The sequence below is a fragment of the Lontra canadensis genome, unplaced genomic scaffold (assembly GCF_010015895.1).
Source record: "Lontra canadensis isolate GAN:19392208 unplaced genomic scaffold, GSC_riverotter_1.0 scaffold68, whole genome shotgun sequence".
Taxonomy (NCBI): domain Eukaryota; kingdom Metazoa; phylum Chordata; class Mammalia; order Carnivora; family Mustelidae; genus Lontra; species Lontra canadensis.
This window is the reverse complement of record NW_022631062.1, coordinates 3096973-3123075: the sequence shown is the minus strand read 5'-3', so window position 1 is coordinate 3123075 and position 26103 is coordinate 3096973. Positions and strand designations below refer to the sequence as shown.

The 26103-nt window shown below is 45.3% G+C and overlaps 1 protein-coding gene across 3 annotated transcripts in view; it reads left to right on the top strand.

Annotated features, from left to right (window-relative positions):
* The window catches only part of FRMPD4 (FERM and PDZ domain containing 4), an 847457-nt gene that overhangs the window by 285375 nt on the left and 535979 nt on the right, over positions 1 to 26103 (top strand). Inside the window, exon 1 of one of the 3 annotated variants that reach the window (XM_032880201.1) lies at positions 6206 to 6823. The exons of 1 other annotated variant lie outside the window; for it this stretch is intronic. In XM_032880201.1, the coding sequence (XP_032736092.1) occupies positions 6792 to 6823 (32 nt within the window). In that variant the 5' untranslated portion in view covers positions 6206 to 6791. Of the gene's footprint in view, positions 1 to 6205; positions 6824 to 7522; positions 8081 to 26103 lie in introns of those variants that run through there. One more of the 3 variants, XM_032880200.1, reaches the window with a different exon arrangement.

The following is a 26103-nucleotide window of genomic DNA, read 5'->3' as shown; positions in this document are numbered from 1 at the left end:
AGGGTATGAAGCACTATGGAGAAAAATAAAACAAAGAGGAGTAAGGAGTCTAGAGGGTAGGGTATTTCTATTTGAAATGGAATGTTATAGAAGAAAGACCTTTTCTGATATCTGGGAGAAGAACTTTCCTGGCAGAGAGAACAAGTGCAAAGGCCTCATGGCCAACTAGTGGAGCAACCAAGTGGCTGATATGAGCAAGGGAGAGGGGGGCAATTTATGAAGTCAGAAAGGACCAAGGAGCCATATCACCTATGGCCTTGTGCGTGAGAAGGGTAAACTGCTAAAAATTTTAAACAGAGAAAAGGCATGATCTGCTTGCTGTTTTAAGAGAAGCCTGTTCAGGGGCGCCTGGGTCGCTCAGTGGATTAAAGCCTCTGCCTTCAGCTCAGGTCATGATCCCGGGGTCCTGGGATTGAGCCCCGCATCGGGCTCTCTGCTCGGCGGGGAGCCTGCTTACCCCTCCCCTCTCTCTCTCTGCCTGCCTCTCTGCCTGCTTGTGATCTCTGTCTGTCAAATAAATAAATAAAATCTTTAAAAAAAAAAAAAAAGAGAAGCCTGTTCATTGTTGAGTGTGGGGGCTCTGGGGGGAAAAGGAGACCAGCTGATAGGCCATTGTGATTATCCAGGAGAGTGATGATGGCTTGGACTTGGGTGGTTGTGATGGAATTAGTCAGATGTGTAAATAGTGTGCATTTTTTAAAAAGATTTATTTATTCATTTGAGAGAGAGACAGAGTGCATGTGAACAGGGAAGAGGGACAGAGGGAGAGGGAGAGAGTCTCAAGCAGTCTCTCCGCTGAGCACAGAGCACAATGCTAGGCCTCAATCTCATGATCCTGAGATCATGACCTGAGCTGAAATCAAGGGTTGGACACTCAACTGACTGAGCCATCCAGATGTCCAATGTGTGGATCTTTCTTGAAGGTAGAATTGAAAGATATGGGTTTGATGTGAAGTTTAAGAGGGGAAAAAAGGCAAAGGTAGTACCAGGAATTTAGAACTAAGCAACTAGAAAAATAGAGTTGACATTCACTGACATGGGAATGACTTTAAGGAGGAGTATCCTCTATAGGAATCAGTTTTCAGATATGTTCAGTTCAAGGTGCCTCATAGACACTGGATGGAGATGTTAAGTAGGTGGTCTGGAGCTGAGGGATCCAGGCCAGAGATACAAATGTGGGAGTTGTCAACATATAGATAGCATAAGACATCATAAAACTCAATGCAATTACTTAGGAAGTAAGTATAGACATTCAAAGAGAAGAAGGTCTAGGGCTGAATCCTGGGACATTCCAATGTTTAGAGTTTGGCAAGATGCAGCACCGTGACAGAAGAGTAACCAAAGATACTGAGAAAGAGCAAGCAGCAAGGAAGAAAGAAAACCAGGAGAGTGTGATATCCCCAAAGCCAAGCGAAGAAAAAGTTTCCAGAAAGAGGGAATGGTCAACTGAGTCCAGTACAAGCACTGAGCTCCTGGTCTTTGGATTGAGCTCCACCGATGTCCCCAGTTACCTTAAGAAGAATCGTTTCCATGGACTGGTGATCGTAAGGGTGGTGAGCAAATGCAGGTGGAGTAGATTCAGAATGCACTGAGAGATAGCAAAGAGAGACAGGTTTTTGGAGGACTTTTGCCATAAGGATGAGCAGAAGAATGAGACTTAGCTGAAAGGGGCTGGAGGTAGGTGTTAAGAGATCTGTTTGAAGGACGGGATAAATTACAGTGTGTCTGTGTGCCCATGGGAATGATCCAGTCGATCAGCAAGAAACTCCGATGTACGTGCTGGAGGGAGGACCTTGGGAAGGCAAGGGAGGCGAGGATACACACCCGGTGGGTCGGCCTCCACAGCATGGCAGTTTATTGAGAGGAACAGGAGGGAAGGCAGAGTACGTGAGCACAGAGGCAGAGAAATTCTTCCGGTTTTTACATAGTCAATACCTGGTGAAGTGAAGCCGTATTTTTAAAATAGTCTTCATCACGGAGTCATCCTTGATTCCTCTCTGTCCTCACCTCCCACATCAAATCCATCAACATATTCTGAGCCTGGCTACTTTTCACCGTATCCTCGTCATGTTCTTTTCTGAGGCACTGCCATCTCTTGCCTGGATTATTGCAATAGGCCTCTAAGTTGTCTTTCTGTCTCCATGCTCACTTCCCTGAAGAATGGTCATTCAAGGAGCCCCTGGGTGGCTCAGTCGGTTAAGCGTCTGCCTTTGGCTCAGGTCATGATCCCAGGGTCCCAGGATTGAGTCCTACATTGGGTTTCCTGTTCAGTGGGGAGCCTGCTTCTCCCGTTATCTGCCACTCTCCCTGCTTGTGCTTTCTCTCTCTGACAAATAAATAAATAAAATCTTAAAAAAAAAAAAAGAAATGGTTATGCAAAATATAAATCCGATTTTGCCACTTCATGCTAAAGACCCTCTTACGGATCCCCATTCCACAACAGAAGGTAGATGGTTACGGCATTCTCTGCCCCGTGGGATCACGGTCCTGTCTACCCCTGCAAATTTACCCACTCTCACTCCATTTGACAGAATACCTTTCAGGCACACTGGCTGCCTTCAACAATAGTTATTCCTGACTCAGGGACTCTTATTGTTTTGTCCTTGCTGATCCTTCTGTGTGGAATGCTTTTCCATGTAAATGTTGAGTGGCGGTCTCCTTCCTGTTCCTCATATCTCGTTTTAAATGTCACCCACATAGAGGGACACCCGGCTCACTCAGTTGGTAGAGCATGCAACTCTTGATCTCGGGGTCGTGAGTTCAAGTCCCCTGTTGGGTATAGAGATTACTTGAAAATAAAATCTTTGTAAAAAATGTCACCTTCATAGAGAGGTCTTCCTTGACCGTTGGACCATAAATAAGCACCTAGTTATGACATCAAGAGTCTGATGCTTAAATGACTGAGCCACCAAGGTGCCTCTCATAAGAGAAATTTCTTAAACACTCGTTGACTTGACAGATACCTTCCTTTTGTTCAGTCACTTCTGTTTTCAAAGCTGCAATCAGATGGTCAGGATGCTGCGGTCCATCTGAGAAATGCATGAGGCTCTAGCTCCTGCAACTGGCAGCAGCAGAAGTCCAAGCTGCCATCCTGTATAGAACATCTGGCCCAGTAGCAAATTCCTGACACCAGCTTGAGATAAGGCCTTACTGGTGAGGAAGAAATTCCTCCCTCTTTACCCTGAGCCCACAGAGCATAAATGTTACTACTGCTTAGGGCTTTGGTGACTGACCAGGCAACAATAAGGTTGATTTTTAGGCAGAACACCAGACCTCTGATCAACCAAAGCAAATGTTTTCATGTTCGAAGTAGTGTTCTTAGCAGCTGAAACTTTTCCTAACGGTACAGATGGTCCCTGACTTACGATAGCTTGACTTGGGATTTTTCAACTTTACAATGGTGCAGAAATGATACGCATTTAGTACAAACTGTACTTTGAATTTTGAATTTTGATCTTTTCCTGGGCTAGCGGTATGTGGTAGAGTCCTCTCTTGCAATGTTGGGCGGGGACAGTGAGCCGCAGCTCCCAGTCAGCCACGCAATCATGAGGTCAATAAGTGATACTCTGACAGCCATTCGGTCCCCAGACAACCAGTCTCTTTGTCACTCTCAGTACAGTCTTTAATAAATTACATGAGCTACTCCACATTTTATTATAAAATAGGCCTTACATGAGATGATTTTGCCCAGCTGTCAGCTAATGTAAATATTCTGAGCACGTTTAAGGGAGACCAAGTTAGGATGCTTGGTAGGTAGCTCAAGGCAGCTGTGAAAATAGTCAATATCCACGTGACTCAGTTCACATGTGTACAGCTCTTCACTGGTGTTCAACCTCAAGGGCTCATTCTATGTAAGGTAGGAGTGGATTGCCATTTCTATTTCATAGGTGGGGAAACTGAGTCTCAGAGAAGTTCAATGACTTGCTCTGGATGTCATGCCCTTGACTCTCTTATTCATGAATACATTCAACAGTGTTTGAAACTATGTTTGGTTTTCGGAAATGACCAAATGTCAGTTGGATCCAAGTGAAGCAAATTAAACAGATTCTCAAGGCTAGATAATACAGTTTCCAATGAGTAAATCTCTACAAGTTCTGGAAGGGGCCCTAGAGGTTATCCAGGCTGAAAATAAAACTTAAGAAGATCACGTATGTACTCAAATGCCAATCGTTGTTTTTTGTTTGTTTAGGCAGATCCGTTCCATGCTAGATAAGAAATGTATCCCAACCTCCGCCACACACACCAGGCACAGAGAGGGAGCAGAGCTGGGAGACCAGCCACTCAAATCTTTGCCTCCCTGCCCAGACTTAAAGGTATAAACTGGGCTGTGTTAGCATGTTTCAAGGGAGTAGACTCTGCCATTTGTATGCTAATGAAAAACAAAGGAGAGGAGGAATCTCTCTGCCTTAAAAAGAGACCATTAGAAAACATAAGAGGTAATGAACGGTCAGAGGTGTCCGAAGAGCGGGAGGAGCTAGTTGCCTCTCCTGGTAGCTGTTAGGCTGTGGAGAGTCGGCAACACACCATTCATAACTGTGGTGCGCAAATTGGCACAGATCGAAGCCCAAGCAGCAAGCTGTTCCAGGTAGACCAGATGTCTTAAAGGGAGGCTGTCTTTCTACAAGTAAACACCATGCCTGTTTCCTGTCATTTTCACTGTTGAATGACTAGGTCTTTGATAACTGCAATAATTTTTGATTGATAGCATTATCTTTTTTTTTTAAGATTATTTATTTATTTATTTGAGAGAGAGAGCAAGTGAGAGCAAGCACAAGCAAGGCGAAGGAACAGAGGGAGAGGGAGAAGCAGACTCCCCGTTGAGCAGGGAGCCCAGTGTGGGGCCCGATCCCAGGACCCTGAGATCATGACTCGAGCTGAAGGCAGAGGCTTCACCAGGTGAGTCACCCAGGCGCCCCAATAGCATTATCTTTTTAAGAAGGATAGCCAGACTGTTCTCAGAAGGAAGTACTTTTTGAAAACACGTTCTCCAAAGGCATTGCTTTATGTCCCTTTCCCCATCAAGAGCTGGTCTTGTGCTGCCAGATGTGGACACAGAGATGAGGGACCGTGTCAGAGGTCCTCTGTGCGAAAGGTAGAAAGTGTGAAGGGGTGAAATAGCCGCGAACGGGAGAGGCCTTCCTGGTGCTCACGGGCAATGGGAAGGAGGAGGAAGGATGTCGGGGATGGAGGAATGCCGGGGAGACAGACAGATGGCAGTGAGGAGGCCAGAGACGGAACAGTACCCACTGGGGATGCTTGACCAGCATTGGTTTGATTGTGAATCTCACCAGCATAAAATGCATTCATTCAACGCAGACGTAGTGAGGTCCTTCTACTTCCAAGGAGCTATTCGAGGCATCTGGGATCCATCCATGAAAACAAGCAAGCAAGCAAACAAAGCCAGGACACCCCGGCCCTTGTGGAGCCTTTATTCCAGCAAGAGCATCGGACAGGAAGTAAGGAGCAGTAGACATAAAAATAAATTCTATAAAGCATTAGTGGGTGATAAGTACTATGGAAACAAGAAAACCCCCCCACAAAAAACACTAATGGGCCCTGGAATCCCGGACAGGAGGGCCTTGCAATTTTAAATAGGCTTTTCAGAGGTGGCCGGTTGGAAGTGGTATTTGTGCAAACGCTCGATGTGGTGAAGGAGCTGTTCATGCCAGCATCTGAGGGCAGAACATTCCAGGCTGAGGCAACAACTATTGCAAAGAGCCAAAGCTGGGAGGCTACCTGCGGAGTTTGAAGACTAGCAAGGAGGCTGGTGTTGCCGGGGCTCAGTTATTGTTGAAGGGAGTAGTCATGGGTGAGAGTGAGGCGGGGAGGAAGAGATAGGTCAGAGAGCTCAAGGGCTAGGCATCGAGGGCCTTCTTGGTCACGGTCACGGAGGAGCACCAACTGCCGCTCAAAGGGGAACGGAGAGCTTTCGTGGAGTTGCAGTTGGAGTAACCTTGCACGACACACATTTAAAATGCATCTCTCCATCGCGTACGTGGAGTAGAGATGGTGGCATACAAAGAAAAGATTTCTCTTTTTTCAATGCGTTGCCTTACTTATATGACAGGGTTGCTATGAGACTCAAATGCAAAAATGCTTTAAAAAAGGTACAGGACAATACAGACCCAAACTAGCTATTTTGCACAGACAGTGAGGGGTTCACAAGCCCAGGTCCCTCTTGCCCCCGATGATGATGTGGGGTGACCCCATCCGTGAGATGAAACTAGCCTGTCTGCAAGGAGCTGAAGGAAAATTGATCCTATTTATTTTTTAAATCATGTAATTTTATGCCCGGGTTTCACATCATTTAGATTTTTTTCCTGATTGCTAGCGATTTTATGTTTCCTTTTGGAAAGAAATGCCTTTAAAACAACAAAGTGCAGGTATTAGGCTCCCATACTGGAGACTTGAAAAACAGCAACAGACCCGGCGAGGAGCAGAAGTCTGGGAACTTTAAACCTATTTCCTTTTCCCTAATCCCCTCCGAGAGCTAGAAGCGCACTGGCCAGATCCTCCAACATTTCGGGGGTGGTATCTCTTCTTCGCAGTGGCCCTGCCATCAGGTAAACGTTTCTGGGTGGGAGAGCACACACTTTGGGCAGCCATCTGACCTTCAGAGAGTCTGGGGAGAGATTTTAAAGGATTGGGGAGAAGAGGCCTGGAGACTCCAAGAGAAAGAAGAAGAAAAAGAGGCCCGGAGAAGCCTGAGGCTCCGGGGAGGGAGAACTGAGTTAATGAAGAGGGCTGATTACCCGAGATAATTATGTAAAAGAGAAGGGTAGGAGTTCTACATGGCTGCAACTTGGAGTTTACTCTGTCTAAGGTGAGTGTTTATGTTTCCGTGGTTTTGTTTTTATGAGTAAGGTTTTTTTTGGCTTTGTTTTTTGTTGTTGGTTTTTTTTTTTTTTTTTCCCTTCTGTACTGGCTGCTCCATTGGAGAAAGCATCTCAGCTCTGCCTTCCAGAACCCCATTCTCATCCCTTCTCTTCCTTTAGATTCTGAAGCCCATTCATAATCCTCTCCCCGCTACTGGCGTCTGGGACCCCCATCTCCGAACCCCTGTAGTGACAAGCAGCCGGGCGTACCCCCGCCCCTCCGACTGCCTCCCGTTCTTATTTTCTTATTTCTCCAACGCTCCCCCGGTGCTGCTGTCCAAAGACACACCTTCCCAGGCAGCCCAGCTGTCGCGTCTAGCTCCAGTGGTTGGGGGGAAGCGGTGGGACCTCTGTGCTCTCCAAACCGAGCCCGCGGTGCTGGGCATCTCCCTCCCCTTCCCCTTGACAAACCACCCAGCCGGGATCATCCCTGCTCCTTCCCAATCGCTAGTTTGGTTTATGGAACATACCAAGGCTTTGGGCAACCTGCAGTTGCACGGCTCTCCTTTGGTTTGGGAAGGGAGGGGGTAGCGTTCACTGTCCCCGGTGTGCCCGAGACTGTTAGATCAATCTTTCAGATCTGGAGGCACACGCAGCTGGTGACAGGAGAGCCCCCGCCTCCCCGCGGGTGGGGGTGGGGAAAGGAGAAGGGACTCGGCTTGGGGAAGGAGGCAGGGAGGCAGCTGCAGTGCCGCGAGGGGTGCGTGCGCGTGTGCCAGGCTCGCCCGCCGCCTCCCGGCTCAGTCTGCGCTCCTCCACACGCGGGGCAGCCGGGCCGGCGGGCTGGGGAGCAGGAGCAGCGCCCCTCGCCCGGGCCTCGCCTCCCCGGGGCGCCCGGCAGTCCCCCAGACCAGGGCGCACCACCCGGGGCCACGCTCCCCACCCCCGCCCCTCGCACCCTCCCTGGCCCCCCCTTCTCCATTGAGTTTTCCAACACGGGCGCCCGTCAATGGTCCTGCTCGGGGATGCACACGCAGCTCACGGCCGGAGGGGGGTAGCAGCCACCGCCTCCAGGTGCGGGCTCTCCAGGTCCGCCGCCGCCACCCGCTGTCGCCGCCACTCGAGCCCCGGGGCGCGCTGAGGTCCCGGCCGGCCATGGGGCTGCCGTTGCTGGCGTGAGAAGGGGCGCCGCAGCCTCCGAGCTCGGGGTGCCCGGCTGCCTGCATGGATGTCTTCAGCTTTGTGAAGATTGCAAAGCTCTCGAGGTAGGGGCTGCGCCGGTTCCTTTGCACCCGGGGCCGCTGCAGCCGGCAACTTGGTGCTTTATTTTTCGGGAGGTTTGGGGAGAAGCAAAAGCTGGAGAGAGCAGCGGGGCTTAAGAAAGGACTGAAACGAGGTGGCCAGGGGCTGCTGCTGGCCAGGGGCTGCTGCGTTCAACTTATCTCCCACTGGCTGGTGGGGCTTGTGTATCCGCGGCTGGAGACCACACACACACACACACACACACACACACACACACACATACCCTCAGGCACACACCAATATTCTTGACAGTTTGTTTTCCCTTAGGAAAAGCCCCAGTGGTGCTTGGGGTCACATGTATAATTCAGGGCCAGGAGAAGGTGGTTGTAATTGCTACTGCTAGGGAAAGCCAGAAGTGCTTAGAGTTTGGGTCCCTGCTTCCCAAGCAGCAGTGACCAGAAGTGACCCCTGGCCTCCACCCCCTAAATTAGACCTCCACACCCTGAAAACTCAGCTTGTACGCTGACCTGGGAAGTTGTCCCGTGTTCCTAGCAGTGACCTAGATGCCGAAGGCAGGGAGCTGGGAGAGAGAGACCTTTCGCCTGTCTTTGGGTAACTGTGTAGTCCCCAAGCCTCGAAAGATTTAGAAATTTGCTGCCAAGTGGCCATGTTGTCGAAACAGAAAAAGAGTCATCAATTCAGGCAGATTCCTCCGGCAGGGCTGATCGAGGAAGCATATTTCCACTCTGTGGCTGCCTAGGTATTACCTGGTCAGAGCATTCGCCTTAGGTTTTCTGCCCTGCTTATGCTTCCAAAGTCTTCGGAGCCCGGGACGCAGGTCTGTGTTTCTGCCAGCGCAACATTAACCGTCAGGCGCCTGGTGGGAGAAATCTCAGAAGCCCCCACGCTCCACGTCCTTCACCCACGTCTGTGGAAGGATGAGCCTCCTGCCCCTTGAGCTCGGCTCTCCCCGTACCAGTTTCCACCACCGCCTCAGGAGTTTTCCAGGATGTTTAGACTTCCTTGCAATTGCAAGAGAATAATCCCAGGGTTGCCTTTCTTCCTCAGGGTCAGGGTGGGCTGTGTGGCTCGCAGCAGGTGAGGGAGGACAGCCTCAGAGAGCCACAATCAGAAATGCCCGTGGGCTTCGACTGGCTCCCTTCCATACGGGCCATTTCAGATCAGTTGGGTCTGCGTGTTGCCTTTCAGCTGTGCCTTTCACTGGCATCCACAGGTCTTCGTCTGCTCCTCTGGCCCATGTCCACCTTCCCTCTCTGTTCACGTGAGTCAGTCTTCATGTCATGGCAGAGTTTCTGGGGAGAGGACCCCACCGTGACTTAGTCTGGGTAGACGTGAGCTATACGGCTGATGGGCATATATGTCTTGGAGCAGCCCACGAAGAGGTGTTGCCCCGCACGTCAGAAGACGGATACGTCAAACGGTGCAGGATTGTAGTGGCAAATGGTTTGGTTTCACGTCAATATCATAGAGGGCCGTGGCTTCACACCTCCGTTCTGTTAACTTCCTGCATGCTTCGGCCTCTGGCGGGTTTATAAACAGCTGTCGAATCACAAACCGTGGACGGTAAACGGCTGTGAGCAACAGTTTAGTGATTGCCTGGTGCTGTCTGTGTGATGGACAGAGATTGCCCAAGGGAGAAACAAGTTCACCGGCATCGTTGAGAGTAACCAAGATAGGGATTTTGGTGGCCTCAAATGCTAAAAGTGATCAGTGTTAAAAAGAAAACACAAATAATCTAGAGCCTGGATTTAGTCCTCAAACTTTGGAGTCTGGGAGAGGACAGTACTGTATGTCAGTGAAAAGATGGTTTATATTCATTTTACTAAATTCCGGGATGCCTTCGTGATATTCACAAATCTGAGTTTTTGCAAAAACCAAGCCAGGCTGTGGGGGATTAGTATCTTATTTTAAAGAGAGGTTAAAATTTAGTAAATGAGTGTGAATTTCACTTTCTGTCCTTAACATGATCCAAATAGAGTGTTTATTCTAAAGAGAGAAGCTGCACATGTTCTGAGCTTATGTGCCCATTAAGAAATCTTCCATCCATAGGCATTCTTCCTGTGGCTCCGTGTGAGCTCAGTGATGGTCCCCAAGCTGAAGTAGCAGAACTTCCCCAGGTACGACCCCAAGCTGAAGTAGCTGGTGGAGGGGATCACCAGCCCGCAGAAACACATGTTTACAGCTGCTGCTCCCTGCCATTGTAGGAGTAGTCTTGTGCATGTGTTTTAAACACTGTTTCAGAAATCAAGTTCTTTTCTCAAAGGTGCAGTGTAAAAGTGCTTATACTGCAGGATTTTCCTGATTTCAGAATGGATAATCTTCCTAAAGGATTTAGCTTTGATCAGCATGGTTACTTGAGTGCTTAACATTCTCGTGGTTTAGGGGTGAACACACACAGTTACCCTGGGCCTGCGCCTTGTCTTTGGTTCCCAAGAACTTGAGTTTCTAAATGTCGATTTGGAAAGCATTTGCTGGGGAGAGCATACCTGCTATTTGCTGAATGTCCTGTTTGTGAGTAAAGACACTGGTAATTACAGAGAATTATTGAGCGAGTACGAGTCCATGCTGGAATTAACAGAGTATTTTGACTTCTCAAAGTACCCACTTTTAACCACTTGTTCCCAGGATCTCTGTCCTTTCATTCACGTGGGAAAAAAAAAAGCAGAATTCAAATTCCCCTTTAGGAATTCAGTACCACCTTAGGGTCATCGTTTTAAACCAATGCTGCTGAGCACCGGAAGAGCTGGCTGGTTGTGACCCTTGATGGCACCCATCGTGGGTGGTGCAATGTATGGCGGTTCTATCTGGAGATGTTTGTTCTTGTTCTTCTAATATTCTGGTTATTAAACTGTTTGATAGTTTACATGCAATTTTACTTCCTGGTTTCCTTGGTAACACTTATATATCATTTTTCATCCTGGTAGATGAGAGCATTACAGATGATTGCCTTATAAACCAGTAATAGTAGAAAAATAGGCATATATTTCTATTGTTACTGCTCTTCGTATCGACGATTTCATTTGTAAACCAGATGCACTCTTTGAAATGTTTATAGGAGAATGCAGTTCAGTAGAAAAACATATGATTCTGCCCCCTTCGCCTGAGGGAAGTGATGTGAAACCCAAAACTCACAGGGGTGTTATTAAACTGAGGGCCGCTTTTGGGGATTATTGAATAGCTTAACTTCATGTCTCTTCTTGATGCAAAACGGCACACTTTGAGATAATGATTGGGTCCCAGCTGTTAATACGAAGATTATTCCTTATAGTGGTAGGTAAATTTGGAGGCTGCTCTGTTTCACATCATCATGTGGTTGCATGGGCTGTTTTGTGGCAAAGAATGGTGACTGATATCTGTAATAATAATTTTGTTACAAGTGTCATTCGCTTGAGGAAGAATAAAACTATATATTTAGAGCTTCCTATGACTCTTCCATAAAACCCCTCTAGAGACTACTAAACTTCTGTTTTTCACCTTTCCCTTGTTCAGAATTAAATATTCCCTGGGGGAGAAGGGGAGTTAAGGAAGCAATGCGAAAGGTCCTCTTTTTCGCATCTCCTCTTTTTTACCTGAATAATTGCATCAATATTGCCGATAATAGTGAGCTCTCAAGGCTAGCAACCAAAAACCCCCCCAAAGACTCTGGATTTGAATTTTATTAAAAATGCTACTTGCTCGTCATCCGAGTCCTTTCTGAGATCTGCTGATTTTTGTGGCTGTCAGGAGGTGAAATGATGAACAGTTTCATAACAGAACTAGATTCCTGTTTTAGGAATATTTAACTCTAGTTTCCCAGGGGTTGCTAGTTTGCAGCTGTGAAAGTCTAGTTGTTAGCAGTTCTGGAGGGAAGATGTCTAATTCAGGCTATATACCATTTCAAGTCTCTCTCTCTTTCTTCCTCCCTCCCCTCTCCCTCTCCTTCTCTGTCTCTTTCTCGCTTTCTCTCTTTGGGGCAAGTGAATTTCACCTGCTTGCTATCAGAATTTCATATAGATAGTCACCTGCAGTGAAATTTTCTTGTACTTTAAATGCATGACGTCAAAATTTTCACTTTCTGCTTATGGACCTTAACAGCTATTCATTCTCTCTTTACACACACACACACACACACACACACACACACACACACAGATGTACTGTTCAATTTTATTACTTTATTATTCCATTTGGCATTTGCCGTGGGAGTTTACCTATGAGAAAATATATGTAATTGATGAGCTAGGAGTTTATCTTTAAGAATTGACAACAGGGGCACCTGGGTGGCTCAGTTGGTTAAGCATCTACTTCTGGCTCGGGTTGTGATCCCGGGGTCCTGGGATCCGGACCCACATCGGGCTCCCTTCTCAGCGGGGAGTCTGCTTCTCCCTCTCCCTCTGCTCCTCCCCTGCTCATGCTCACTCACTCTCTCTCTCTCTCTCTCACAAATAAATACATAAAATCTTTTTTAAAAAAGAAGAATTGACTTAAAATCACTGATTTCATACTTGTCTCAATAAGGAAAATTGAGAGCATCTTCGAGTTTTTGAGAATATGACCCCCAAATCTACTAACCTTACCATCAAATGATCTTGAACTTTGGGAGCTAATCATAGCAAGGAAAGAGAAGTATGTAAATAGGTTAAACTAGGAGTTGGCAAACTATGGCCTGTGGGCCAAATCTGGCTTGCTGACTGTTTTGGTATAGAATGTGAGCTAAGAATGGTTTTTAAAATTAAAAATTGTTTTAGTGGTTAAGAAAAAATCAAAAGAAGAATAGTATGGGATTAAAGTGTCAGTGTTTGTAAATAAAGTTTTATTAAAACACAGCTGGGCTGGGTCCCTGGGTGGCTCAGCCGGTCAAGCGTCTGCCTTCAGCTTAGGTCGTGATCTCAGGGTCCTGGGATCGGTCTCTGCATCAGGCTCCCTGCTCAGCAAGGAGCCTGCTTCTCCCTCTGCCTCTGCCTCTCTTTCTCTCTGTCTCTCAAGAATAAATAAATAAAATCTTTAAAAAAGAAAACACAGCTAAGCTCATGCATTCCATATTGTCGGGGACTACCTTTACTGTACAGCACCAAAGTTTAATAAATACTGACAAGACCTTATGGCCCACAAGGCCTAAAAGACTTACTATCTGGTCTTGCATAGAAAGTTTACTAACCTCGGGGTTAAACAATACCTTTTCGTATTTTTTTCTTCTTTCATGGCTGACACACGTGTGTGGGCACAAGTACAACCAATTACACACTATCAAAGAACAGTGAAGCCAGACATTACTTAAAGCAGTAAGGACAGATTTTCATCGGTACCACAGTATTTTAAGAGGGAAAAGAGTCCAGCGTAAACTCAACACAACTTCGATGTGTACAGGGGGGACTGGGCATTTTAAAGGGACAGTGAGGGCCTAGGGAAGGGGATCAGCTGGAGCTTGGTAGAGGCAGGGAAGTGAAAAAAAGTACCAAAACCAAGGAGGAGGTTGGTTCATGTGAATCCCATCCGAGTTTGCTAACGGGTGCTTATCCAAGGTAGGCTCCTACCCTCCCACTGAAGCTGGGGGATAGGGGCCCTGTCTTCAGGTGTTGGCTGGAACAAACAGTAAATTCTCTTAGCAGTCTTGAATTTTCTCAAGCAGGCCCTTTAGGGGGGCGGGGGTGGGAGGTTGGAGTCATCCTAGGGATGCGTGGCCTTGAGCTGTTAGAAACTGAGTTAGTATTTGTTCAAGTCCTGGTAGACCAAGGTTGAGGCCTAGTTGAGAAAGGGCTCAAAGGAACCTGGCAAGAGTTTGGTTAAGGAGAGAAACTTTGCCAATATAAAATGTAGCATATTGAGTGCATGAATTCCCTAACGTACATTCACAATTCATGTAGACTTATCTTTTTTTAAACTTCTGATCTCAGATTACTTATTTAACTGTTGGACGTCGACCATGAGAAGTGAACGTAATTGCTCTACTGGTGTTGGATGCACTGGGGACAATTTGGAGTACTTCTTCTTTGGTCACTAGGTGGGCCTGCTGTCTTTGTGTTGGGGAGTTAGTTACTCGTGAGAGTGATGCTTGCCTCCCACAGGCCTTTAAACTCCTAGCTTCGCATGGATGGAAAAAGAGTGGGCAGTCATATTTGTACAGCCTCAACCGACATGTGCCCACAAGCTGATAAACAAGTCCATGGGAGAATGCCTGGTATTTCCTTACAGTACACTTGAGCCATCTGGTGCTAATGGCTGATGACCTTCATTAATCTTTTTCCAAATGGAAAGAAAACTAGATAAGCGGGTTTAGTCGTGGGTGGAGGACTGGATGTAGGCTGTATTAATTTGGAGTTGGAGTTCAACTCAACTTTCTTATGATTTGATTGAGAGCATTGTAATGAAAAACCAGAGGCTACCTTTAGTTCAGCCCAGCAAAAACATCTCAAAAGTATGCTGCCTTGCTTCTGAGCAATTGAGGTCATTATGTACTAAAGCTGCGAAAACTATCTACAAGAAATCTAAGCCTGAGTTTTAGATAACAAAGTTAACATTCCCATTTTTTTCCTGGCAAAGAGATAAGAAGGTTTTCCTGCCTGAATTCTTCTTTCAGAAATATATTTTCAAGTATAACTTACAGGATTTGGCATACAATAAATACTCTGTACTAAATAATGAGTGAGTAAAGTTCTCATACCTCTTGCAAATAAATTCTCATCATTTGTTTAGCTGAGCAATTATCATGATCAGTAACTTGGAAATGAAAAGGAGTACATATGTTAAAAACAAATGGCTTGCTTTGGGACTGGGTCGTGGAGAATAAACTTTTATTTCTGTTTCGACCTTTGGAGCATTTATTTTTTCTGTGATTGGTGGTTAAAAAGTCACCAACATGGACTTCTAAGAAATCTGTGTGTTACTGCTATGAGCTCCACGAGGAAACTTAGGTTTGTGCTAAATGGGTTTTTATAGATGTCAGGAAGTTTTGATTTCGGGAACTCCTTTTTGAACGATAGGAAAATACTATCGTTTCTATGAAAGAAATGTTTGTCAAGTTTGAGAAGGAAAAGTGATTTTCCTACAGTTACGGTTTATGAGAGGGTTTTACTTTTTTACTGTGGTCATTTTCCTATGTTCCATAAATCATGTGAGGTTTGCTTAATGGAAAACGAGGATGCGATAGTCTTCTGACAAAGACGAGCTTTAAAGAAAATAGGCCGAAGTTCATAAAATTGGGAAACTTGGCGCAGCGCATGTAGGAAGGAAGGCATTTCCAGACTTAGCCGGCACGACCTTGGACTAGCGGAGGAGGACTGCTCTGGTGGAGAACGTGAGGCCATCTGGCTAATTCGGGGCTGCTGTGCTGGTTCTGCATCAGATCCGACGGCTAACCGGGGCGACTTTACAACCGCCCGTCTAACTTTGCGGTCCTCGTCGCAAGTCCTTTCGGTGTCCAACTGAATCGTGGCACAGGGCAGTGTTCCCCTCTGTGGCCTGGGCCACCCTTGCTTTTATTTTTAGGTACTTATTTTCTCAGAGCTTTGCTGCCAGATTTTGTAAACAAAGTTTTATTGGAACACAGTGGTGCTCGTTTGGTTGTAGACTGCCTGGGGTGGCTTGTGGCAGGACAGAGACCACGTGGCTTGCAAGGCCTACAGTAGTCACCCCCCGCCCTCAGCAGGAGCATTTTACTGTTCTTCCTCAAACTCAGTACTCAGATTCCCCTTTGGGGCTAGAGTGGTGTTCGCTGGATGTCAGCCCGTTTTGCTGGGATGGGGAGGGGTGGAATATGGATGGGGGGCTCCCCACCCCCAGCCATTCTGGCCATCTTTTCTCGGGGGCGGTTACCTCTTAGCGCTCATCGTCCCACTTGAAGGTGAATTTAATTTTCTTTTCTTGTAAAGATTTTATTTATGTACTGGAGAGAGAGAGCGGGCAAGAGCACTAGCAGGGGGAGGGGCAGAAGGAGAGGGACAAGCAAACTTCCTGCCGAGTGGGAAGCCCACTCTGTCCCACGACCCCAAGATCATAACTTGAGCTGAAGTCAGACACTTAACCGACTGAGCCACCCAGGGGCTCCTAGAAGTTTTCTAAAGCGTGAAACTGATCTCTGTACTCCTTAATGTCCTTAGGACAAAATCCCCATTCTTTAGCTCAGCCTGTTGGAGTTGGCCCTGTCTTCTTTGGCCACCTTATTTCTGGATGTTTGTGATTTTTTTCTTTCACAGCCTTAACTCCTACTCAACCCCCAAACACGCATGTGCACACATTTTTACATACAAGCACACAAGTACACACACCCCTACCCCTAGCTGTGTTGAAATTTTCATTTATTTTTTTAATGTATTTGTTTTTTATGTTGACCTTTTTTTTCCTTTTTCCCCTAAAGACACCATTTATTTGTCAGAGAGAGAGAGACAGCACACAACCAGGAAGAGCGGCAGGCAGAGGGAGAAGCAGGCTCCCTACTGCCTACTGAGCAAGGAGCCCGATTTCGGACTCGATCCCACGACCTAAGGATCATGACCTGAGGCAAAGGCAGATACTCAACTGACTGAGCTACCCAGCTGTCCAAATGTTAAACTTTTTATAAGTCCTAAATGACGTCACACCTCTGTGCCTTCATTCTGTCTGGAGCACTCTTTACCTTGCTTCCTTTTCACCGGAAAAAGTCCTGTTTGTCTTTTATGTTGTAGAGGGATTTTGGGTTTGTTTTTGTACGTTTGAATTTTCGATCTGAGGTTGTTCCAGTTTCCTTCTCCCAACTTTCCACTCCTGGGTGGAATGGCTGACTAGCATCTTCCGTTAGTTTAGATAGTCTAACTGCTTCAGTGGATCAACCCCTCAGTTAGCGGCTTATCTCTGCTGACTTGGAGCCCCAAACAGGTGTTCCTGATGGAGCAACTCTGAGACATGCTCAGAGAACCTGCGAGATGCAAGCTCTCTCCTCCTCAGCCGGAGAGTCCGGGTGGCCCTGCCCATCCATATTCAGCTGACAGATGAGGGGCAAGAACTAGGGGAGGTTGGCTGGGAGGTTTTGGAAAGCCATGTCTGGGACTGAGTCTGTCATTCTGCCCACGCTCCGTTTACCAGGACCCTGGTTACGTCTCACTGCAGGGATCCCTGGGAAATTTAATCCAGCTGTGCGCCCTCTCTGCGGCACATCCTGGGTCCCGACTTCATCGTACCAAGTTATGCGCTATGTGCTCAATGGCTCTTCGTTCCCGATTCCTGAACCCTTCCTAAATCCGGGCCTCTTCTGTGTAGCATAGCAGTTCCTCCTGCCGGAGGGGGAGTGACCTTCCCTGCCTCATTGTTGTGGGGCTGGGGACTTGCTTTGGCCAGCAGAAGGTGGGCCGGGGCCACAGAGTATCAGTTTTGCCAGAAGGCCTTAAGAGGCGGCGTGCATTTCTTTTTTGCTTCTAGCATCGCTGTAGCAAGAACAGCCTGGGGTAGTGTGTTGGTCGCAGAAGCTAGATGTCACATGGTGCAGCACCATCCTGCAGACCCGTGAGCAGGAAAACACCTTACGGTTGGCTGGCGTGGAGCTTTGGGTGGTTTGTTATACAGCATTATTGTGGCGGTAGTTGACCAGGACACAGTGTATTATAATTCAGTCCTAATTTTGCATTATTTGAGCTTCTTTATGGGATCCCTCCTTGGTTCAGAGTAGATACTAAGGATTGGGTGCTTTAGGAATGAAGCGGAGGGAAACCACGCTGCATGGCACGCGCCATCCGGTGTTGACTATCCCAGCTCTGGCTGCTGTCGCCTCCATTCGGCAGATCAACAGCTCCTGATCTGGGGGATCTGCCTCCAGGACTTGTGCCCATGGGACACTAGGCAGGGAACCACGGCCTGTCACGGCGACTGCAGCCAGAACCTCTCCTTCTGACGCTTGTTTCCTTTCCCTCCGCTCCAGTCCTGAGAGTCCTAGCCTCCAATTACACACATTATCGCTCTACCACCACAAGAGAATTTCCATGCTGTCTATAACGTCCTTAAAGATTGGATAATGAGACTTTTGTGTACTTAAATGTCCTAGTAAAGAATCGATGATCGGGATATCTTGCATACAGGACACTGAGTAATTGAAATAGCTGGGAAGTGAACTACTCACTATACTAAATGACAGGCACTGTCTTGCTAACATGCACCTATCTAGGGACGCCCGGCTGACTCAGTGGGCGGAGCATGTGACTCCTGATCTCAGGGTTGGGAGTTCGGAGCCCCATGTTGGATATAGAGAGTACTTAAAAATCTTTAAAAAAATTTTTTTTAAATAAAGTGCACATATTTGACCTGGACTTAGTTTTTATATTGCCTTTTAAAATGTCACACCGGGGGCACCTCGGTGGCTCTGTTGATTGGGCGTCTGCCTTCGGCTCAGGTCATAATCTCAGGGTCCTGGGATCGAGCCCCGCATTGGGCTCCCTTGTCAGCAGGGGAGTCTGTTTCTCCCTCTCCTTCTCCCTCTGCCCCTGCTCATGCTCTTTCTCTTGCTCACTCTCTCTCAAATAAAGAAATAAAATATTTTTTTAAAAAAGAATTTTTAATGATATGAAAACATTTTGTAAAAATGTTATGTATAGACTTGTGTATATATGATACTATGTAAAATAATTGGAAAGGTTAAAGAAAATAGATAGCTGGACACCTGGGTGGCTCAATTGGGTGGGCACCTGCCTTTGGGATTATGACTTAAGCTGAAGGCATCTGCCTTTGCGATGCTTAAACAACTGAGCCACCCAGGGACCCCTCATTAAACATTCTTTATAAATAAGGGTGCCCGAGTGTCTCAGTTGGTTAAACCTCCTCCTTCGGCTCAGGTCATGATCCCAGGGTCCTGAGATCAAGCCCCAGTTTGGGTTCCCTGCTCAGCTGGGAGCCTGCTTCTCCCTCTCCCTCTGCCCTGCAACCCACATGTGTTCTCTCTCTCTTGCTGTCTCTCTCAAATACATAAAATCTTTTTAAAAATTCCTTATAAATAAAATCCATAGCAACACATGCTACAGTTTAGTGAATGACCTCTTATTTAATTAATATTTGGATCATTTCTAGTGTTTTGCCTTATGAACACTGTGATGCAATAAACATCTTTACAGCCAAGTCTTTGGATTATCAGCATTTTTAATGACATTAATAATAACATGCTGAGTATTTCAAAACTCATTAAAGTCTGAAGGTAGTTTGAGATGCCATTAAGTGATATTCAGATTCTTTGCTAAAATTGTGGGCATTCTAGTTCCTCACAGATATTAGAATGGACAAGTAGAATCTGTCCTGGACGTGAGCCTCATGACAAGACTTGAAGCAGTTGGTGATGGGGCAAGCTTGAGTAGTGATGGTTGGGACTTCAGGTTGATTTTGAGCAAGTCAAGCCTTTGTTTCCCCAAATTGTACAGTGGAGAAATTGTGTGATAGTCTCTCTAAATTTAATTCTATTTCTAAAATGCCATCAGTTTTCCATAGAATAAGCAGATTCTAAAAAACACATCTATGAGAACTTAGATTAAAATAGCATGAAACCCTATGCAGTTGTAAAAAATAAAGAAAAAAAGAACATTCCATGCAGTGATTTAAAATGATCTCCAGGGGCGCCTTGGTGGTTCAGTTGGTTAAGCGTCTGCCTTTGGCTCAGGTCATGATCCCAGCATCCTGGGATCGAACCCCGCTGAGTAGGGAGCCTGCTTCTAATTCTCCCACTACCCCATGCTTGCATTCCCTCTCTAGCTGTCTCTCTCTGTATATCAAATAAATAAATAAAATCTTTAAAAATAAATAATTTTTAAAAACGATCTCCAGAATATATTAAGGGAAAATAATAAATGACACAACAGTAAGCATGCTTGTATTCATATAAAAATCTGTGAGGAAACAGAAGAAAATAATAAAAATGTTCTTAGAGTGAGGTGTAGAGGCACCTGGCTGATGGTGTCAGTAGGACATGGGACTCTTGATCTCAGGGTCCCGAGTTTAAGCCTCACATTGAACATAGAGCTTACTTTTAAAAAACAGAATGGGGGGGGGGCGCCTGGGTGGCTCAGTGTGTTAAGCCACTGCCTTCGGCTCAGGTCATGATCCCAGGGTCCTGGGATCGAGCCCCGCATTGGGCTCTCTGCTCGGCAGGGAGCCTGCTTCCCCCTCTCTCTCTGCCTGCCTCTCCGCCTACTTGTGATCTCTCTCTCTCTCTGCCAAATGAATAAATAAAATCTTAAAAAAAAAAAAAAAACCCAGAATGGGGGAGATGGGAGAAGAATGTTCACTTAGAGAAGAGAAATAAATTGGGTAAGTATGATCCCCCCAAATATGTTAAAATGTTGAAAAATTTACTCTGGATGAAAATATGAATTGCTAAGTCAGGCCATTCTAACTTACAAGTTCCTCGTTTTCTCTACTTTGAACTAATGAAATAAGAGATAATTCAATATATTAAGGATATAGATCTGAAAAGTATAATAGAAATTTCAGATCTATAAAATTTTCTTGGTAATTTTCATTAGCAAATTCAGATAAAGCTGGAAGATGGTCTTATTTAAAAAGTGATATCTTTTTGTACAGAATTGAGTACTCTGAAGAAAAATTTCTTCAGTTTCTCTATCTAGATCAGCTTTTCTCTGATAGGAGTATAAACAGAAAAATATTTTTCTTTTCTTCCCTACCTCCCAACAAGGAATGCTTATTTTACATGTTTTTAAACTTAAAATTTTTTTCGTTTTTAACAGCAATACTAAAACTCCTATCTTCCTATAATCTTCCGCTCATCAAAGGGGACAACCTGGTGTGTTTTGGAGAACCACATTCTGGGGATGTATTGATGGATGTTTCCTTTAGGAACGTAATTTGATTATGATGCCATTAGTTCATAATTTGGCTTTCCGGTTGAGATCATGTTGACAGGCTGAAGAATAGAATGCTGTTTAACTAAGTTGGTGGAACACATGCAGGAGGCAATAAAGTGCCTAATTCTTCTCTACTGGTTAATTTTTTAGTTGACCTCACTTTAGTACTATTGTGGTCATATGTAACTACCTAAACTTCCATTTATCTAGAATATAGTGATGTGTTCGATCAAACCATCTGTTATACGTGTTAACATTTGTTGAAGATATCAACACAAGAAGATACATGCATAAAACGATACTGGGGTATAATTCATAGTTTTAAATCTTTTTTTAAAAAAGATTTTATTTATTTATCTGTCAGAGAGAAAATGACAGACACTGAGCAAGTGGGGGGATTGGCAGGCAGAGGGAGAAGCAGGCTCTCGGCTGAGCAAGGAGACCCATGTGGGACTCGGTTCCAGGACTCCAGGATTATGAGCCTAGCTGAAGGCAGACACTTAACTGACTGAGTCACCCAGGAGTCCCCATAGTTTTATTTCTGACCTAGAGGTCATTTCTGATTTTTTCCCTGTGTCCTAGCTGGGGATCGGGGGATGGCAAACTATAGCCTATGCACCAAGTACAACCTGTTGGCTGTGTTTGTATAAAGCCAAGAATGGCCATTACAGCTTTAAATGATTCCCCCAAGCCAAAAGAAGAAGAATATTTCATGACATGTGAAATTTATGTGAGAATGAAATGTAAGTATCCATAAATAAAGTTTTATTGGCACATAGCCATGCCCATTATGTATTGTCTGTGGCTGCTTGCTTGATCCAATGGCAGAGCTGAATGGTTGCTATGGAAAATAGATGGTCCACAAAGCCTAAAATATCTCCCCCATACAGAAAGTCTGCTGAGGCTTGTCCTATGTCATCAAATATCAAGTGGTGCTTGGTGAGAAGGGAATTAAAGATAAATATGTAGATACAGATTTAGATATATAAATATTTTTATCGTTTTGGGTTTTTGGAAATTCTGCATAAATGAGATGCTAGACAGTATCACTTTGCACTTACAGATGATTCTCTGTATAATTGTTCTTACTGTGAACAATCCTGTCTCTTCTCCAGTAGATTTTAAACAACTTGAATAGAAATCATCTAGTAGGGGCTCCTGGCTGGCTCAGTTGGAAGAACATGCATCTCTTGACCCTGGGGTCCTGAGTTTGAGCCCCACGTTGGGTGTAGAGATTACTTAAAAAAATATTTTAAAATCAAAAAAAAAGAAAAGAAAAAAAAAGAGAGGGAGTGAGAGAGAAATCATCCTGTAAATGGTTAAATCCTCCCGCTGAGCTTGCTTTCCCACAAGGAAGATGTAATAACCCACACACGCTATGTGGTAAAGGGTTCGAAGCAAAAAAGCTGACAAACTGTTTTCCCTTTGCCCACTGGTTGTTTTGCTATGACAGGTGGATGCTTTGAAGGAAAGTGTAGAAACCACACTGGAAAAGTAGGTGTGGGAGGATAGAAGAAGTAGAAAATGGTGTGCCCCCTGACCCTCACCACCCACCCACCGGGCCATCCCTACTTGCTTATCTGACCATGTCTACTTCCAAGGAAGTGTACATCAGAACTCCACGACAACATGGGTCATTTATTCAGGGACACCAGTACTTAGTAGTTCCTGTATAACCTAAACAGCTTCTATGTTTAAAGGTTAAAAATGTCATCCTCATTGTGCTTTCTTATTGTGTGTATCAGGATATTTTAGCTGCAAGTAAAGGAAAGCTTTCCTAAAAGTAGCTTACACAATATATTTCTAGAGGCAGGTGGTTCCTGGATTGGGCTTCATTGACCCAGGCTCGTTCTCTCTTTCTTCTGCACCAGCTTTATACTTGTTACCTTAGGCTTGTAAAGTGGCTGCCACAGCTCCAGGCATCATAACATCATATGACTGGGTTCAGAGCCAGGAAGCTGGGTGGCTGGAGCATGGTGAGCATTTTCCTTGTCTCTCTCTTTTATCATGGAAGAACATCTTTTGCAAAAGCCGAGACTCTTCCCTTACAGTATCCTTGACCAGAATGGGTCTCATGGCCACCCCTGGCAAAGGGCAATCAGATTGTCATTTCTGACTCACCTTTCCAGAGATCGTAACACTCAGCATCAGAGTTCTACTGGCATAGAAGAAGAAAAGAAGAGATGAGAAATCAGTCAACATGCTATTCTTCTTTAATATTTTCTCTTTTATTCAGAGCTGCACTTTTGGAGAACAGCAACAAAGCTATTGTTTGCAGAAGAAGCACTTGAATTTGGGAGGTGGCTATCAAATGTCCATTCAGATACTATACTCATATTTTGGTAGAATTATGTGACCTTTATTGCTCTGTGATCAAATGGTAAGAGTATTATTTAGGAGGCTGTCAGCAGCAGGTAGCAGAAGAACAACTACAGGGGCGTCTGGGTGGCTTAGTTGTTAAGCGTCTGCTTTGGCTCAGGTCATGGTCCCGGGGTCCTGAGATCGAGCTCCTCCTCGGGCTCCCTGCTCAGCAAGGAGTCTGCTTCTCTCTCTCCCTCTGTTTCTCCCCCTGCTTGCACAAGTGCATGCTCTCTCTCTCAAATAAATAAAATTTGGGGGAAAAAAAGGAAAAGAAAAAATCCAGAGGTAGAGCCATTTTAGGGTTGGTTAATTGGATTTGAGGGTTTTGTCATCTTTTTCATGCACCGTGTCAGCATGTGCCCTGAACCTCTTGTGGTCACAAAGTGACTACAGTATCTCCAGCTATCACATCTTCACACACACACACATACACACACACACACACACACACACACAAAACAAAGCTGATGGGGCACCTGCCTGGCTCAGTTGGTGGGGCAAGCGCCTCTTGATCTCGGAGTTGTGAGTTCAAGCCCCACGTTGGGTGTAGAGATCACTTAAAAATAAAACCTTACTGGATATTTACCCCAAAGATACAGATGTAGTGAAAAGAAGGGCCATATGCACCCCAATGTTTATAGCAGCAATGGCCACGGTCGCCAAACTGTGGAAAGAACCAAGATGCCCTTCAACGGACAAATGGATAAGGAAGATGTGGTCCATATACAAATGGATAAGGAAGATGTGGTCCATATACACTATGGAGTACTACGCCTCCATCAGAAAGGATGAATACCCAACTTTTGTAGCAACATGGACGGGACTGGAAGAGATGATGCTAAGTGAAATAGGTCAAGCAGAGAGAGTCAATTATCATATGGTTTCACTTATTTGCAGAGCATAACAAATAACACGGAGGACATGGGGAGATGGAGAGGAGAAGGGAGTTGAGGGAAATTGGAAGAGGAGATGAACCATGAGAGACTATGGACTCTGAAAACAACCTGAGGGTTTTGAAGGGGCGGGGGGTGGGAGGTTGGGGGAACCAGGTGGTGGGTATTAGGGAGGGCACGCATTGCATGGAGCACTGGGTGTGGTGCAAAAACAATGAATACTGTTACGCTGAAAAGAAAAAAAAATAAAATAAAAAATAAAATCTTACAAAAAATGAGAGGGGAGCAGAATATGTTATTTCTATGCCTCTCTTTTTGAGAGTGTGAGGACATCTGCCAGAAACCTCATCGCAGACTCCCTTGCTCTTCCATTATCTAAGACTATCATTGTGTCTCACGTCTTCCCCTGCAACGAAGGGAATCACCGTGGCCAGTTTAGGCTTGCAGACATTGGCACACTGTGATCTGTGGAGCAAATAGAGCCCATCACCTATTTTTGTAAATAGAGACTTACTAGAGTACGGCCATGCCCATTTGTGTACTTAAAATTTATGGCTACCTTTGCACTACAACAATTGAGTTGAGTAGTTGCCACAGAGACCATAGGACCCATAAAGTTCACAAGATTTGCTATCTGACCCTTTATAGGAAAAGGTTGCTGACCCCTGGTTTAGAGAATCAAAGGTTCTCAAATGGGGAACAGGTATTGGGCAATGCCTCTGAGTGTTCTAGTTGTTTACGATGTGTGTGTGTGTGGGGGGGGGTCCTATGGGCATATAGGGCATATAGTGGGACGGGACCAGGGATACTGAGCATCCTGACATGAATAAAATATGAAGGGTTGTCCCACTCAAAACAGCAGGGGTGCCTTCACATTGACAAACATTGACTTAATATTAATTAAGAGTCACTTTCTGGCGTGGGAGAGGGCGTCAGCTCCTGCTGTCCCCATCTTACACCCAACCCAGTAGACGGCCATCTGATACCTCTGCAAAATGGAGATGGGGAGGAAAGAAGGAGAGGAAATTGTTGGTTATGCAACCAAAAGTGCTGGCTGTGGAGAGCAGAGAGGATTTGCTAAATTGATATCCAGAAAGGGATGGTTGCATGGGTACCTGATAATTATGGACTGACTCATCGGCTGAGGACAGCGGGGGCCCTGATGGGGAGTGGCTCATGGCGCTGGAGTTTTACATCCATGGGAAACGTGCTTTCCTGTGTTGCAGCTACTACGGGGTTGGAGTTTACATGAAGCGCAAAGGCCTTTTCTCTCAAGCTGTTCTGTAACAAACAAATTATTTCCAACAAGAATGTGTGAGCCATATGACTGAAAGTAAGGTTTAAATGACAATTATAAACAAGTAATTTAAAATAATTTTTCTTGGCCTTTATGATAAAACCAATTAATGTATTAGGCCATTTTCATTGAAAAGAAATTTATAATGGTGCATTTCTTCATGCTCATTGTTTTCTCATTGATTGAATAAGGTGTAAGAGTACATAATAAAAATGTCTCAGCTGTACCTTCTTCTGTATCTATAGCCATGATCACATTATTTGAAGTCATGGAGAGAGAGAGGAAACATATCGGAGGATTCCCATGAATGGGAAGGTGATGTGCATACATGTTAAACAAATCTGATGTTTGATGATAGCCTAGAATATTGTAGTAGTCTTAGTTTTTAGCCAAAACTCACAGTAAGAAATCCATTTGCCATGGTACTCAGTGCACACAAATACCACACACGTGTGCACAAACACCTACATGCACAACGGAAGCAGGTTTCACGAAGTAATGATTTGGACACAATCTGATTCTGTTCTATCATTTTTAAATTTTTTTATTCTGCTGATTGCAGCTCACGGAAGTACAGCTGACGTTTAAACAATGCAGAAGTTAGTGGCGATGGCCCCCCATGCAGTCGAAACCGTGCCTATAACTTTTGACTCCCCCGACACTTAACTACTAATACCTACTGTTGACCA